This window comes from Triturus cristatus, chromosome 5_2 (genome assembly GCF_964204655.1).
Source record: "Triturus cristatus chromosome 5_2, aTriCri1.1, whole genome shotgun sequence".
Lineage (NCBI taxonomy): Eukaryota > Metazoa > Chordata > Amphibia > Caudata > Salamandridae > Triturus > Triturus cristatus.
In genome coordinates this window covers 480931219-480947344 of record NC_140588.1, presented here as the reverse complement: position 1 = coordinate 480947344, position 16126 = coordinate 480931219, and the positions used below count along the sequence as shown (strand labels likewise).

The window sequence follows — 16126 nt, the reverse complement described above, 5'->3', positions numbered from 1 at the left end:
TACAAAAAGCTTTTTTTTACCCTTCTTTTTCGTGTATAAAGTGCTCGTGCTATAATTAATAAAATGATATCATGTTCCCTTTGCCTCGTTTATTTCTGACTAATTTCATTTCCAAATTGAATTTAGAGGCAATGAAGGGTTTTTATTGTATAAGTGTTGAGACTAGGGTCCAGGAGAATATAGCAATAATATTATTTATATGTTGAATAGGTTATATTTCAGAGTAATTGATTCCCACTATTGTACTTAAAATCAATATAAATATATATATAAATATTAAATACATAAAATGTTAATAAATACAATCCAATTACTAAAATCTACCCTATAAAACCATTTAAACATTAAAGCATATAAACAGAATAAAAAGAAGATAAAAGGAGGATAAAAGATCATAGTGCTCAGCATATCTGTTTGATTGAAAGTAATACATTGGGTTACAGTAGGACTATTTGTTACAGCTTATATACTATTATACTTGTTCTTAGTCAAGGTAAGTATGCAAATCTTCACTAGTATTAAGGCCGCCTGGATGTTTAGTATCCATCTCTAAAATATATTTTGTTTCAAGGCGCCTTAATTTTTGTTCACGATCCCCTCCCCTTCTTAGGGCTGGGATGGCATCGATGACAAAATATTTCAGGAATTGTAAATTACTGTCATGATGCAATTTAAAGTGCCTAGCCACAGGGTAACTAGGGTCATTGTTAACGATGGCCCTTGTATGTTGTAAAATGCGTTTATGGACAGATAGCTTAGTGCTGCCTATGTATGATAGATTGCAACTACACTGTAGAACATAAATAGCATATTCGCTCCGACATGTCAGGTGTTGTTTTATATCGAAAGCTTTATCACTAAACTTATATGTTTGCACATTGTGTCCTCCCTTGCTGTTTACTACTCTAGCATATTTAAGTTGTGAACAGCTTGTCATCGGGGCTTCATATGATTAAGACCATTTCATGGTCGAAACGCGTAATGCTGCACTATCTCTACTGCCTGCCATAAATTAGAATCAACTTGTCTCTGCTTTTTCGAATGGATGGCTTTTATTATGTTGCGAGTTGGGCATGATTTGCATATGGAAAAAAATAATAATAATAAATAAATAAATATATATACATATATATATATATATATATATATATATATATATATATTGTTCATTCGTTTCCCCATGGGGCTGGGTTCTCGCGCACTCCCGGAAAGAACAGATCGTCACCAAATCATTTCGTCAGATTTCTTTCTTTATTACAGCATGCCAGTTAGAAAAAGCTCTACGCGTTTCAGTCCCACCAGGGACCTTGTTCACGAGACTGGTCTTTGGTCAAACTTTTTTTGTTTGTTTTAAATCCACCTCTACAATCAACAGTGACATCACTTCCTATTCCGGAGCTAGGCATTCTGGTACATGAAGTTCAATCAGTTTCGAAGTTCATACTGTCCCCCATTAAATTAAATAAAACGAATACTGGGATTCAGACCCTTAAGTAAGGATGCAACATAGGTATATGTACATAATTACGACAACCTTCGTGAATAATGCAATAATATAACTGAAATTCTATTTCATTGGTTTGAAACTAACACCCTCTAGTGGGTCATCCTTTTTAACCTAAGTAATACACTCATAATTAATTTAACTAGGTGTCGAATTCGCCCTCTGGTGGGCCCTTATTAATAAAACATTGTTTTATAACTGAATTTCTTCCCAGTCTGTTTTTCGTTTCGATTCTTATTTTGGTTAAGATTAATACTGTTCTGCCCAGTGCTCCCGAGTCTACCCAAACTGTGATGAAAATAAATAATCAAAAATCAAAAAATAAACAATTAAAACAGCTGAAATTGCTGACAGTTTCAGAGAATGTCACTCATGGTGAAAAATAGTTCTGCATATTAAAGATGGTAGTGGAGTTCCTCGTCTTGATTTAGACCGTCAGGGGTCAAAGTTCTGAAATTAAGGATGTGCTTCGATTCTTTTTGCCTCATCACTCTTTCACGGTCTCCTCCTCTGGGATGTGTCCCCACTGCTTCGATGGCATAAAATCTCAGATCTTTCCAGTTTCCTTTATGTACCTTCTCCATATGTTTGGCCACCGCATTGCTCCTGTCGATGTTGATGGTGGCCCTTACGTGTTCCAAGATGCGTTTTTTCAATTCGCATTTTGTACTCCCCACATATTTCATAGGGCATGGACATTCTATGATGTAGATTACAAATTGGGTCTTACAGTTAATCAGCTGTTGAATTTGCCATGTACGTTTGTTTGCCATCAGTACTTCTTTAGTGTTTTGTGCGATAGTACATACTTTGCAGCTTGTGCATTTAAAAAATCCTTTGGGTTTGAGCCAAGTGTCTTGTTTTTTAGGATTTCTAAAATGACTATGGACCAGTTGATCTCTTAGGTTTTTGGCCCTTCTGTACGTGATGTTTGGGTGATCCCCCATTATAGTGGCTGTTGTGGTGTCCATATGGAGGATATGCCAGTTTTTGCGAAGTATTTGCATCACTTTAGAATTTTCCGTGGAGTGGGTAGTAATGAATCTTATTTTGTTTTCTTCGTTTGTTTCTTTGGGTTTTTCTTTCAACAGGTCCTGCCTGATGATATTAGTCGTTTTTAGCAATGAGGTTTGAATCGTCTTGGTACTGTAATTTCTTTGTTTGAATCTTGAGATGGCTTGATTTCGATGTTTAACCCACTCCTCCTCTTTAGAGCAAATTCTTTTAATCCTCAGGAACTCGCCGTAAGGAATGTTGTCAATTAGACTTTTTTGATGAAAACTCCCAGCGTGAAGAACTGCATTGGTCGCTGTGTTTTTGCGGTGCAAGGTGGTATGGACAGTGTTTTCCGAGATATAAATTTCAGTGTCTAGAAATACCACTCTTTGGTCACTGATGTTGTATGTGAATTTCAAATTGAAATATGAATTATTCAAGATTTCAAAGTAATCCGCAAATTCCTGCTCCGTTCCTTCCCAGACAATCAACAAGTCGTCGATATATCTAAACCAGGCTATGGTTTGATTTTTGATTATTTATTTTCATCACAGTTTGGGTAGACTCGGGAGCACTGGGCAGAACAGTATTAATCTTAACCAAAATAAGAATCGAAACGAAAAACAGACTGGGAAGAAATTCAGTTATAAAACAATGTTTTATTAATAAGGGCCCACCAGAGGGCGAATTCGACACCTAGTTAAATTAATTATGAGTGTATTACTTAGGTTAAAAAGGATGACCCACTAGAGGGTGTTAGTTTCAAACCAATGAAATAGAATTTCAGTTATATTATTGCATTATTCACGAAGGTTGTCGTAATTATGTACATATACCTATGTTGCATCCTTACTTAAGGGTTTGAATCCCAGTATTCGTTTTATTTAATTTAATGGGGGACAGTATGAACTTCGAAACTGATTGAACTTCATGTACCAGAATGCCTAGCTCCGGAATAGGAAGTGATGTCACTGTTGATTGTAGAGGTGGATTTAAAACAAACAAAAAAAGTTTGACCAAAGACCAGTCTCGTGAACAAGGTCCCTGGTGGGACTGAAACGCGTAGAGCTTTTTCTAACTGGCATGCTGTAATAAAGAAAGAAATCTGACGAAATGATTTGGTGACGATCTGTTCTTTCCGGGAGTGCGCGAGAACCCAGCCCCATGGGGAAACGAATGAACAATTAATCACGGCCTGACCCTGCCGTCTCGTAACGCACCGCCTGAGAGCGCCCTGTGATTTCCGTAGTGGGTCGCTTTGCAGAAAATATATATATATATATATATATATATATATATATATATATATATATATTACCTACTGGCGGTCGCCAGTAGGTAGTCATAGTTAGGACCACGTTTCCATAGGAAATCCGCAACATTCTATTTTGAATAACTTTTGCGCCGGTCGACGAATCCTCGTGAATTTTTCAAAATAGGTGGGGCGCTACGCTCCGCTCCTACCCTGAAAGTCTCGGGGGGATTCGTCAAGCGGGGGCTGAGATAAAAGGGGGGTCCCAAAACGCGTTTTTCCCATGCATTTTTCCATAGGACCTTTAGACACAGCTACAGCCCGAACGGCTGAACAGAATTACTTGAAATTTGGCAGAGAGGTAGTCCTCAGGTCAAGGAAGTGCCTTTTGTAGGTTTGGTGTAAATCTGTTCAGTAGATTCTGAGAAAATAGCCTTTAAATCAATATATATATCTGAGCCAGCTTACGGTGCGCTTACGGTGCGCTTACCGTACGCGTACGGTGGCGTGCGCGAGCGCGATTCTGATTGGCTCTTAGATCTTAGTAAACATTCGAATCGGCCGAAACCAGGAAGCGGCGGCCGCCATTTTCTCTCTCGCACTCAGAGTGGGGCAGCATAAATGAAGCCCAAAAATGTGTAAAGGGGCAGTATATTGAGATAATAATCACCCAGCAGTGATATACGGGCCCCCAAACAACCCCCAAAGGCAAAAAATTTTTTTTTTTTTTTTCGAAAAATCGCCGATTACGCTTACCGTACGCGTACGGTAAAAATTAAAAAAAAAAAAAAAATTATCCACTCTTTCCACACCCCATGTGCAAATGGTGCCCTAAGGGCTCCATTTGTGCATGGCATATCAAATAAATGAAAATAATAAACAAAACATTTCACAACGATGCGCATAATATGTCCCCCATGTGCGCACGGTGCGCGAAGCGCTTCGTGCGTACATGGCCCATCCCGCATAATGTGGGCACGCATTAAAATGTACAGCTAACTATAACATGTGTGAAACCTATGGTTTTTTCAGTGAATATATATATATATATATATATATATAGAGAGAGAGAGAGAGAGAGAGAGATTCACAAAAAATACAAAGGTTACAGGGACGTTATAGATAGGCTCAGAATTCACTTGTACAAAACCAGTGACATTCAGCAGTTATAGTTACCTTTGTAGTGTCTGTCATAACATTTACCAGCAGGCCCTTGTTATCATTCTGTCCAATTCAGCCTCTCACTCCTCCATATAAGTTCACATCTATTCCATCAATCCATTATTGACCCCTTATAGCACCCCAAAACCAACCCTCGTTGTCCTGTAAATGTAGCGAGAATTGTTTCAAACTATATCTTCTGTCTCACTGCTGCTCTTCTAACTGACGTGTTCATTTCCCAGTGCATGAGTAATTGGTACCTAAATTGGCTCTGTATCTAACACCTTCATTGTATTACTGCAGTACTCTGTGATCTAATCAATCAATGACAAAAGATATTAAAACCCACACCTTCAATAAAATGTTGAAATATTTTCTGACCTTATCTAGAGTTCTGGAAGAAATATTCTCAATATTCTCTGTATTGATAATACCTAGACATCTTATTTCCTTGGTTCTTTGGAGTAAATGTAGCTACATGGTCTGCATAGAGGGTCATTTTTAAATCCATGAAACCTAAAAAGCTCTATATTGGGATCCTTCCTCATTAATTGCTCCAAAGAATGCATATATATATTTATATATTTATGTTCACTGATAAAACCAAAGGTTACAGGGACATTATAGTTTCAGATTTTACTCCAGCAAAACAATTGAAATTCAGCAGTTATAGTTACCTGAGCTAACTATAACTTACGCCCCCGCAATGCACTGCTTATGACCCCACATATTACATCAATCAAGACACTGTCAGTGACATCACTGATGATGTCTCAAATGACATCCCCAACGACATCACTGATGACATCATCCATAGAACCATTCACACATCCACTCACACACCCACACAACCCCTCATATGTCCACTCACACACCCATACAACCACACACACATTCAGTTACACATCCACAGAGTGTGGCTGTATGGGTGAGTGAGTGGCTGTTTGAGTGGGTGTTTGGTTAACTGAGTGGGTGTGGGAGTGGCTGTATTGGAGAGTGGCTGTATGGGTGAGTGAGTAGATGTGTGAGTGCTTGTTTCTATGTGTGAATGGGTATGTAAGTGGTTGTATTGGAGTGTGAGTAGCTGTATGGGTGAATGACTGGGTGCGTGAGTAGCTGTATAGGATTTCTAACATGGTCCTGGAGCTTTGGTTTGAATTCTCGGACCACTCGTCCAACATCTTGGGGTATGGAGATTTATAGGAGGGCATTGTGTAGATTCTCTGTCCCCTGGGAATAATATTAGTTTCCAGATAGTTTTGCTGGCATGTTCCTCCCACTATTTGGATAACTCTACCTTGAATAATTTCTCTATTCTTTTCAGTTTTTCTCTTAACTCTTGTCCTTCATCAGGTATGCTGGGTTGTTCTCTAATTATGTTCTTGGAGAACAGCACTTTAGCCTCCTGCGATTATCTTGCTTCTCTCCCTGCTGCCATTTTCCTGAAATACTGTAGTATGGGAATTATCAACGTGATGCCGACCACTCCCTACATAAATCTAGGTTCCCCACCTTCATAGCAGTAAGGGTAGTGTAGAACCCTATTTGACTCGCATAGCATAATGCCTGACACGTTCATGAAAAATGCTTTTGGAATTAATGGTAAGGCTCTGTCAAAGTAAAATCTACCAGTAATCGGTGTCCTGAAAACGTAATAGTCTGTGATAATTAGTCAATTGTACGGTCTTACCCCCCCCCCCCCCCCCCCCTCAGAGAAGTGAGTCAGAGTGAATGGGGAACCAAGATGCTCACACAAGCAAATCACCCACAAGCACCACAACAACAATATTTTTTTTAAGTGTTAATACAGGTGTGTTAATTTTGCCTTGATGAGTGGGTAAATGAACACTACTGCATTGCACCTAAGAAAAATGTCGACGAGGTTGAGAATTCCTGATGGAGTTGGCGATACTATGGCGGTCTTTAGTCTACGGACCAACCAACATCTAAATACGGCGGGTGGACCACCAAGTTTGTGGTCAGGAAGACCGTTGAAAAAGCAACTGTGGGACCTGATCTGCCAACATCTAAGGCTCTTTGCTCTGAGACACGCCATTGTATTGTCTTTCTGCTCTGATTTCATTACCTGGAACCACCAAAGTCAAGCTCCTTGTTTGCCTTTAAACAACAAAAGAATTCCATTTATAAGACATGCATGTTGAATTTCGTGATGCTATGTTCATGTCATCCAAGAACTCATACAGCATTTTTTATTTGTACAGCTTGAAGAATTAATCAAATTAGAATGAGATACTCACCATTCTTGGAAATATTCTGGTAGTCCCTGTGGTTGCAGCGATTCCTTGCCCGTAAGCGCAGGTAAATGGAGTCTGTCCAACCTCTGAAAAAGAAATCCGCAAAACGCAGCTACACTTGGCAATACAATAGTTTTCAATAAAAAAATGCATTATGGTTATGTGTAAACGTTTTTAACCATGCACACCAAACATATCAAGTACCTGAATTGAAAGTGACAGGACATCTACTTTTGCTCTGGGCTCACCAGTCAGAGAAAAACATGATGTTTCATAAATCTTTATCTCATTTATGTTAATGTTAAAATAGACAATATTAATAAAAATCCACAAATTAGCCATTTTGGTTGGTTGGCTGTATGTTGGAAATAATGGGTAGAGAACATGGAATGGTCCGTGGCAAAAACCCATCATGTGGTTGTCTTAAGCTTAAAACATCTGTCACACTGAACAATAATGAAAAACTGAAAGAAGCAAAATAGATTTTTTTTCTTATATGTCATCATCTTTGGCAGTCAGAACTATCTCAGGAAATTTTATTTTTTGGAAGAAGTCAGGGAAATTCCATCAGTTTTGAAAAGGTTTTTTAGTCCAAATAGCTAAACCGTGTACCTGAAAGAAAACATATTATTGTACCATTGTTTTGCGATCACACACTGGGATATAACTACGCTGCTTATAATTTGAACTGTTCTTTATTTTGCATTCTTGCCACTGAATTGTTCAATAGTCGGGCACCCACGATGGACCTTTTCATAGATTTTAAGATAGACTTTTTTTGGTCTAGTTTAAGTGAAAATGAAATAGTTCAAGCAGACATTCCTATTTTCTCTACCCCAGAACAGGAACGTAGTTTTCAGGCTAAATTTAACTAAGCATTAAAAAATATTTCGGAGCAGTGCTTTCCTTGGAGAAGGCTTTCTGGAAAATGGAAAAATGTTCTATGAACTTTGTTTATAAATTATTTTACGCTATGAAATGATTGTGTTAAGTCAGACAAACTGTGAATACAGAGTTTTGTTTAGGAAAGTATGAACCATGGGGACATATAAAGTGTAACCATTGTCCAAATAGGCTTTTATATATAATTGAATGACACTTTTATTGTAAATATTATAATTTTTATGTGCTTTTATGACGATGTGTCGAATAAAGCTGGTTTGGATTGGATTGGAAAAATGTTCAAACAAAAGACAGCTTGAAAGTGAAAGACATCCTGAAAACTTCAGACTAGGGGAGGGAAAAGTCTTCATAGAATGTGTCTGCTGCCTCCTGGTTAACAACAGGATAACATAACTTCATCTCAAACCGTCACTTTGTAGCTAGGCTGATGAAGAGATTGGTGACTGGTCATCTCTGTCCCCTGGTTGCTAACTAATTATCATTGAGAGGTCATACTTCGGCTCCCGCGAGGAGCGCTAGTTTGCTGCCACATTGTTGCAAGAATTAGTAGTATTCTCCTTCCTCTTATTTCTTTGCATGCGGCTACACCGCATGGAGGTGCCTGGCTCCACTATCCTTGGGAGCCATCTTGGACGATGCACCCCATAGTGTCCTATTGATTTTATTAGTTACCTTTCTCCCATTTTTCTTTACTGTTGATTGGTTGCCAGTACTACCTTCTGGAGGGGAAGTCTTCCAGTAGGGACGGGAGTTGCTGGGCTCCAGTTTGATTTAAGCTGCCCTCCGGGTTTTCGGTATGTCGTCACGCCCATAGCCATGCCCAATTTTGGGAGGTTGGCTATTTTAACCAAAGGTGCGCTTAATGCAAGCCCGTCTGCGCCCGGACTGTGCCAGGAGCCAGGGCCTCTGGCAATTTTGTGTCAGCCCCCATACCCTATACCAGACAGGAACTGTTGGATTGCTTCGTGACCCTGCCTGATGCCTGTAGTCATTCCCCAAACCTTTGCAATACGGAAGCTTGCTGCACACTTTGCAGCTTTTCGATTCTGGCCCCCATGTCATCGTTAGCTGAGGTAAGTCTGGCGCAATGAGCCGCTGAACTCTGCCAAGTTTTTCTCCGTCAACTGCAGGTCATTAGTATAACATAAACCTGAGGCTCATGATTTTATCGAGGAACACGAGCTGTATGCAGTATTTCTGACAGCGATATGATTAATTGAAACCTCTTAACCAAACATACTGCAAGCCATTCCTCAATCCTATGCTATTGTTATGCTGGACAGGTTGGCGCAGAGAGGGGGAGGAATTGCTATGATTTTTAAGCAAGGACTGAGCTGCACCTTCTCCGAGCTCTCTATTGATGGCTGTGAAGCATCCTTCTTCTCCTTGGTTCTCATTAACAATTGTGCTGTGAAAGGGGACTTGATATATCACCCATTGAGACCTTTATCCAATTTTTTCACCTCTCTAGCAGATACTCTGTTTCCTTTAGTTCTCCGATACTCAAATTTCTTGGTGGTATGCGACTTCAACTTACATTTTGATATTCTCAGCTGTTCGGCAGTTAACACACTATTAGGGGACCTAGAAAGTTTACAACTCACCCAGGTTATCCTTACTCCTATGCACAGATTAGGACACATTCTTGATCCTGTATTTTCCAATCTCGTCCATCTCGAGATCAGGGCACCCATTACTTCTGGGTTGGTCAGACCATCTTGCTATCGCTATCTATGTATCCTATGATGCGGCTCTTTTGAGCCAACCGTGGTTGTGTCAGTGCATTAAACTGACCTCTATGGGGGCACGGCCAAGATGGCGGTGGAGTAGAACATGCCCTCTGCTCCTCTTCCACTCAGACCACTTAGAGCTGCAGCTTGCAGTGCTCTGGAGTACAAAAACACTGAGCAGCTTCTCTCTCATGCTGCTGTGCCTGCCGGTCTCTTGTATTTGGGCTCGCGTTGGCCCGGGGGGGGGGGGGGGGGGACTAGATCACAGTGCGGCAGCCCGGACATCTGACGACGAAGCTGACAAGATGGCATTGGCCTGAATTGCGGGCCTGCAGACTGGGTCGTGCCACCTCCCCCTGTTATGACGATGTCCCATAGACAAACAGGCATGACTTGGTCCCTCTGGGCACTGCAGGGAGCCTGCGGCATTGCAGGGTGGCACCCGCTGTCATTTCCTGTCAAGGCACGGAATACCTGGGGAGAGACAAGACGGCAGCCGCCCGTACTTAAGGACAGATACATCGCCACACTACTTCCTGTGACAGCAGCCCTTGGCTACCCAGGCAGCCGACAGGGAGAGGTCTATGCTGCAACACTGGAGGTCGAGGTTAGAAGTGGCCCTACGCCAGCAGCTGACATCAAGACTCTGTTTGGACTTTGGAAGTGCTCTACAGCCCCGTTGGGACCCTGCAGGCCCGGCATGTCCCCTGAACTGTCAAAACCTAGGGCCTGGAGTGGAGCTTGGGTGCCGGGTCAAGGGGGCCAGATTGAAAATAACACCTTAGCTTCCCTGTGCTGGAAGCCTTGCCTCCTGTTCGCACCCGGAGAAGTTACCCCCCATTCCCAGAGGTTCTATTGATGGACCCCGGCCTGTAGCTCCTGAAGCAGTGAGAACCGAGACTAGAGTGATGGAGCAGAGCGTTCAGGGCTGCGCTGCTTGGGAGCAGATTGGACAGGCCTGGAGGGTGAACTGTGAGCCTCAACGTCCTCCCGTCTCCGCATTCTGTCTATTTGCCAACCCGGACTGCCTAAGGATCCCCTTGTGTCTCCTGCCCTCTGAGGGGACTGCCGGCCAGTGGAGCCAATGCAAGGGGGGCCTGCTGGGAGGTGAACGCAGCAGCGCACTGCAGCATTGAGGACAGATCCCCATAACTTACACCCAACCCAACTACTCATGGTAGTCATGAAAGGCAAACGCGAGCAGTTGGTTCGAGACATGCTCTACACCGGCTGCCTCCAGGGATGCAGCGGTCCGCCCAGGTGGATGCGGAGGGGGACCCTGACCAGGACTAGGCCCCAGTGACCCGGGCCTTCCTGGCATCCCTGTTCAACTCCCTCAAGGCAGAAATCCAGGACCTCAAGAGAGACCTCTCGCAAGATCTGCATGAAGTGAGACAGGACTTAAATTCAGTGGGTGCACGAGTATCCTCCTTGGAAGACAACAAACTGGTAAGAGGTGAGGAGGTGGAGATGCTGCGACAGGAGGTTATCCGTCTCCACAAGCAACACAATGAGTGTCATCTGACTCAGGGGTGTACCTGTGGGTTCAAAGGAGTCTGACATCCAGGGCTACTTCCGGGCACTGTTTCGCTCTGTACCAGGTTGGGCCAGGGACGCTGCGCTGCAGTTGGACAGGGCACATCGAGTCATCTGCCCTGGAGGCCCCAACACCAAGCCACCAGACATCCTGGCATGTGTACATGATTTCCAGATCAAAGAATACATCATCAAGAAAACCAGGGCATCGAACCCTGTCCACTTCTACAGGCATCAGACCGGGATCCTCCAAGACATCTCGCTGCTCACCCTCCAGCGCCACAGGAACTTTAAACCGGTCACTGGGTTTCTATGTTCCAAAGAGGTGTGCTACGGAAGGGGTCACCCCTTCAGGCTGGTTTTTCACTGGGAGGGCCAACTGTATCAACTTAACATGCTGGGGGGGTTCCTCCACATCCTAGATCTGTCTAGAGATCCTACTGCAGGTTCAATGCCTGGTTCTCCCTAGAGCTCCCCCACGCATGCGCAGCTACGGAAAAAGATTGGCAAACACAAGAAACACTCCTGCACCAGCTCGAATGAGTACGCTCAGTAGTGCCAAACTGTCCTGGACAGTCTAGCTTCTGGAACCGGAAAATCCACTGCATGATCACCGACACTACCTACAACTTGATAGCAAAAACATTCATACCCTCCCAGGGATCCACCTTTCCCACTATGGTCTGCGGTGGCAGAGGGATGACTCCACAAGTGCACTCCATGAAGAACATGCCTTGCCCTACCGACCACACCATGCCCAGCTTATGGTTTTCCATTACTAATGGACTTGCTCATGTTATGATTTTGTTTCTAATGTTGTTGTGGATTTCTTATTATTTTTTTACTCTTTCACATTTCATTACCTGCTTACACCTACACACATACCCAGGGATCGAGTCGTCCTTCCCCGGGTTTGGATTTATCTATTCAACACTACATGGTTAGTCCTAATGGGTGGATACTTGCCCTTTATCCTTTCCCGTTTTCCTGGAGGTTAAAGGTACATGCCTCAATGGCCGAGGCTTCAACAACCTGACTAAGTGGGCCGCACTTTTGTCTTATATGGAATGACCTAGCAGCAACATTTGTTTCCTACAGGAGACCAACCTGCTCCCCAAAGATGAACATAGAATGAAATCTCGATGGTTCCCACGTCATTGCTGGAACTTGGGCCTTTGAAAGAAGGAGGGGGATCCTTCTCTCTAGAGGTTTCAGGGGAGATGTCCTGACTAAGATAGCTGTGATTAAGGGGAAACTACTTGCCAGCCGGCTACAAGTGGGTACCCTTCACATCATGCTTACCTCCATGTATGCACCCAACAAACACTGGGAGAAATTAACACTGGAACCCTCGCACCAGTCCTGCAATCCCCTGATGCTGCCGTCTTGGTGGGGGCTGACATGAGCCTAGTCATGGGTACTGACCTGGACCAATCCGGTCAATGTTTTGGCCACTCTAGTGTGTTTTCTTCTCAGGGACTCCAGTGACTGGACGACTGTGGCATAGGGGACGTCTGGCGAGTCTCCCTCCCTAACTAGATTACACATATTACTCAGCAGCTCATAAAATATATGTCTGCATCGACTACTACCTGGCCTCCCCTGCTATACAGGCCCTTGTTCAGGTGGCCCCCATTGCCCCCATGTCTTTATTTGACTATGCCCCATTCTCACTGGTGCTCGGGTGGACTGGCACCGTCACCAGCCATCTCCTGATGGCTTCAGGTTAGCCTCCTCCAATCCACGTCCGCGGCAGAAGCTCTACGATCAGCGATCACTGACTTTCTCCAGAACAATGACACCAGGGAAACATCTCTATGGGAAACATCTCTATGGGAGGCCTCGAAGCTGGGAGTCTGGGGGGAATTGATAGCTATCTTGTCGGCTGTTAACTGCCGTCGAAAAGAGTCTGGAGCAGAAGGTAATAGATCTGAAAGGCATTCACAAATGCACAGGGGCCCAAGGGTATGGAAGGAACTGGAAAAGGCGCACTTGCACCTTAAGCGCCTGGACCTTGATAGGGCAGAATATGCATTGGCACGACTAAAGCATAAATTTTATCTGGGGAGCAACTGCAGCGGCCGGATGCTAGACCCCTTAAAAATGATATGCAATAACTTTGGCATCGAGGTCCGTGGAGATACTCAAATTGCAGCAGTCTTCCAAAACTTCTATAGCACACTATGCAAAGCTCCTGACGGCCCGGTTGACAGCATTTTGGGGTGCCTGGAAGCGACTCCTCTTTCCTCTCATGGTTCTAATAGCTTGGAGAGGCCTATCTGGATTGATGAGGTAATTTCGACAATTGCACCCCTGAAGCCGGAGACGTCCACCAGGCCGGATGGCTATTCCTCACAGTTCTATAAACTCTCGATCAAGTCCGGATCTCTGCTAGATCCAATATCTCTTTTAATTCTAGAGCATGGTTTTGAGGAAGTTCAGCCTGTCCTGCGTGAGATGTTAAACTGTTCTTTTTCCTCCGGAAACATGCAATGGTGGTCCCTCCATTAAAAAAGCCTCTGCTTGATCCATCTAAACCTGAGAACTATCGCCCAATCTCGCTCTTTTCCAATATCACTGAGAAGCATGTGAATAAACAGCTCTCCAAATTTATAGAGGGCAATTCCCTGTTACAGAGGACTCAGTCGGGCTTCTGACCCTCCATCAGCCCCTCCTACATCCCTGAATCTGCTTTGCTGTTAGCTTCTGAGTCAGTGCACTAGATTGTGGACTCTGGCGGTTCTGTTGTGATCTTAATGTTGGACTCCAGTGCCGCTTTTGCACTGTGTCCCACAACATTTTGATTGAGAGATTGTGGAACTGTGGTATCAGCAACAAGGCTTTGCTTTGGCTTGCCTTGTTCTTGCAAGGATGCACCTTTCAGGTTTCTCAAAAACCTTTCCATTCTAAGTAGTTCCCTCTGCTTCAAGGAGTGCCTCAGGGATCTTCTCTGAGTCCACCTCTCTTTAACATTTGCACCCGCCCCTTGGCTGAGGTCATCAAATGCTTTGGGTTTACCATCATCTCATGTGCGGATGACTCTCAGCTTATTATCACTCTCTCGCAAAACAGCAACCACATGGCCTCCGTCTTCTGGAGGTTGCCACTTGGATGGACTCCAATTGTTTAAAATTGAATGCAGGTAAGACAGAAGTGCTTATTCTGGGTATTTGCTCCACTGCTTGGTGGCCCATCAGCCTAGGCCCACTATTTCTCTCCAAGCCCAAGGTAAAAAATCTGGGCATTTGGTTTGATGATTAATCAGCTTTCTGCCAGTGTCAGCTCAAAAAACTATAGTTGAAGCTCCGATTATATCCAGGCTGGACTACTGTAATGTCCTCTACCTAGGCTTGTCCCAATCATGACTGAGCGGACTCCAACATGTGCAGAATGCTGCGGCACATTTACTGCTCAACCTTCCTAAACGTGCCTCCATCAGGGCTGCAAAAACAACAGTTGATGGACAGAATGCAGAACAATGTCATACATTCACCCCAGTACAGAGATCTGGGCCTAAATCCATCGTTTTCTTGCTCACCATGCCGTTCCAGTTTGAACCCAGCCATATGCAAGTCAGTCTTGACCCTGTGCCTCATGGGTACAGACCAGCCCGAACTGCCAAGCCAGGTCCTCCCTGGACTGGAAACAAGCATCCTAGGACCGGTTTCAGGGTTTCACCCCTCTTCAGCCAGGATAACTTGATTCCAGTGGCATCAAGAGCACGGGACCCACGTCTGGGCATACCCTTCCATCAGGGCTGGCCTCAGTAAGTTGCACTGCCTCCTGTTGAGGCAGAGAGTTGCATTTAAAGCCCTTATTACTGCTATAAGGAGCTATCTAACGGCCTGTACTATCTTCAGTTGATGCCTAAACCATATGTTCCATCCAGGAATCTGATATCGACTGAAGCTAAGCTTGCCATTATTCCTAAATGTAAAAAAGTTTGAATCAGATATCTGGCACCAAAACTATGTAATTCTCTTACTCTTACAATCCGACAGGCTCCATCTGAAGCACTTTTCAGAAAAAAGCTAAAAATTTGTTTTTTTTATGTCTGGTTGTTAATGGCTAAAACTCTGTGTGTTTTCTTTCTCACGTGAACGGATCCTAGCAGTGGGACACATCAAGATTTTGATTTCTGGTTTTCTAACTGGTAAATTCAATCTGATCTGGTCACCCTAGTACTGAAGCGCATAGCTGTGAACGTATTTGAACATCCACCAGCACAGTTTGAAGAAAGCATGGTCCCTATGTTATGTTATGTTATTTATTCTTTTGTATAGCGCACGGCTACTCAAAAAGAGTGTCCCGGCGCTTTTTTTTGGAAAAGGAAGGCTGCAACACAATAACATAACACCGTTAAAAGAAAAGACAGAATGCCAGACAAATACATGCAAGAAAAACAAGCTACTGGGTAAACAGCCAGGTTTTAAGGCTTTTTCTAAAAGCTAATAGGCTGGTAGCTCCCCGCAGAGTGAGCGGCAGAGAGTTCCACAACTGTGGCGCCAGTAGTCCAAAAGAGCGGCCACCCAGACGAGCTCTCTTCACGCGCGGAACAACCGCCAAAAACAAAGATTCCGACCTCAAAGACCGGGTCGGCTGATAGAAGACCAGTCTCTTTTGAAGATACTTAGCTCCCACCGCGTGGAGAGCTTTGTAGGCCAGAGTCAGAGCCTTGAAGGCGATCCGCTTCCGGATAGGGAGCCAATGCAAGGTTCTCAACAAGCCAGATGCACTGGCCCGTCTATTTAGTCCAAAGATTGCTCTCGCAGCAGCGTTCTGCACCACT

General features: G+C 43.7%; 1 protein-coding gene across 1 annotated transcript in view; it reads right to left on the bottom strand.

Annotated features, from left to right (window-relative positions):
* AOAH (acyloxyacyl hydrolase) overlaps positions 1 to 16126 on the bottom strand; it is a 780853-nt gene that overhangs the window by 193907 nt on the left and 570820 nt on the right. The window contains exon 13 of the mRNA XM_085607471.1: positions 7172 to 7254. Within this exon, the coding sequence (XP_085463597.1) occupies positions 7172 to 7254 (83 nt within the window). The remainder of the gene's footprint in view (positions 1 to 7171; positions 7255 to 16126) is intronic.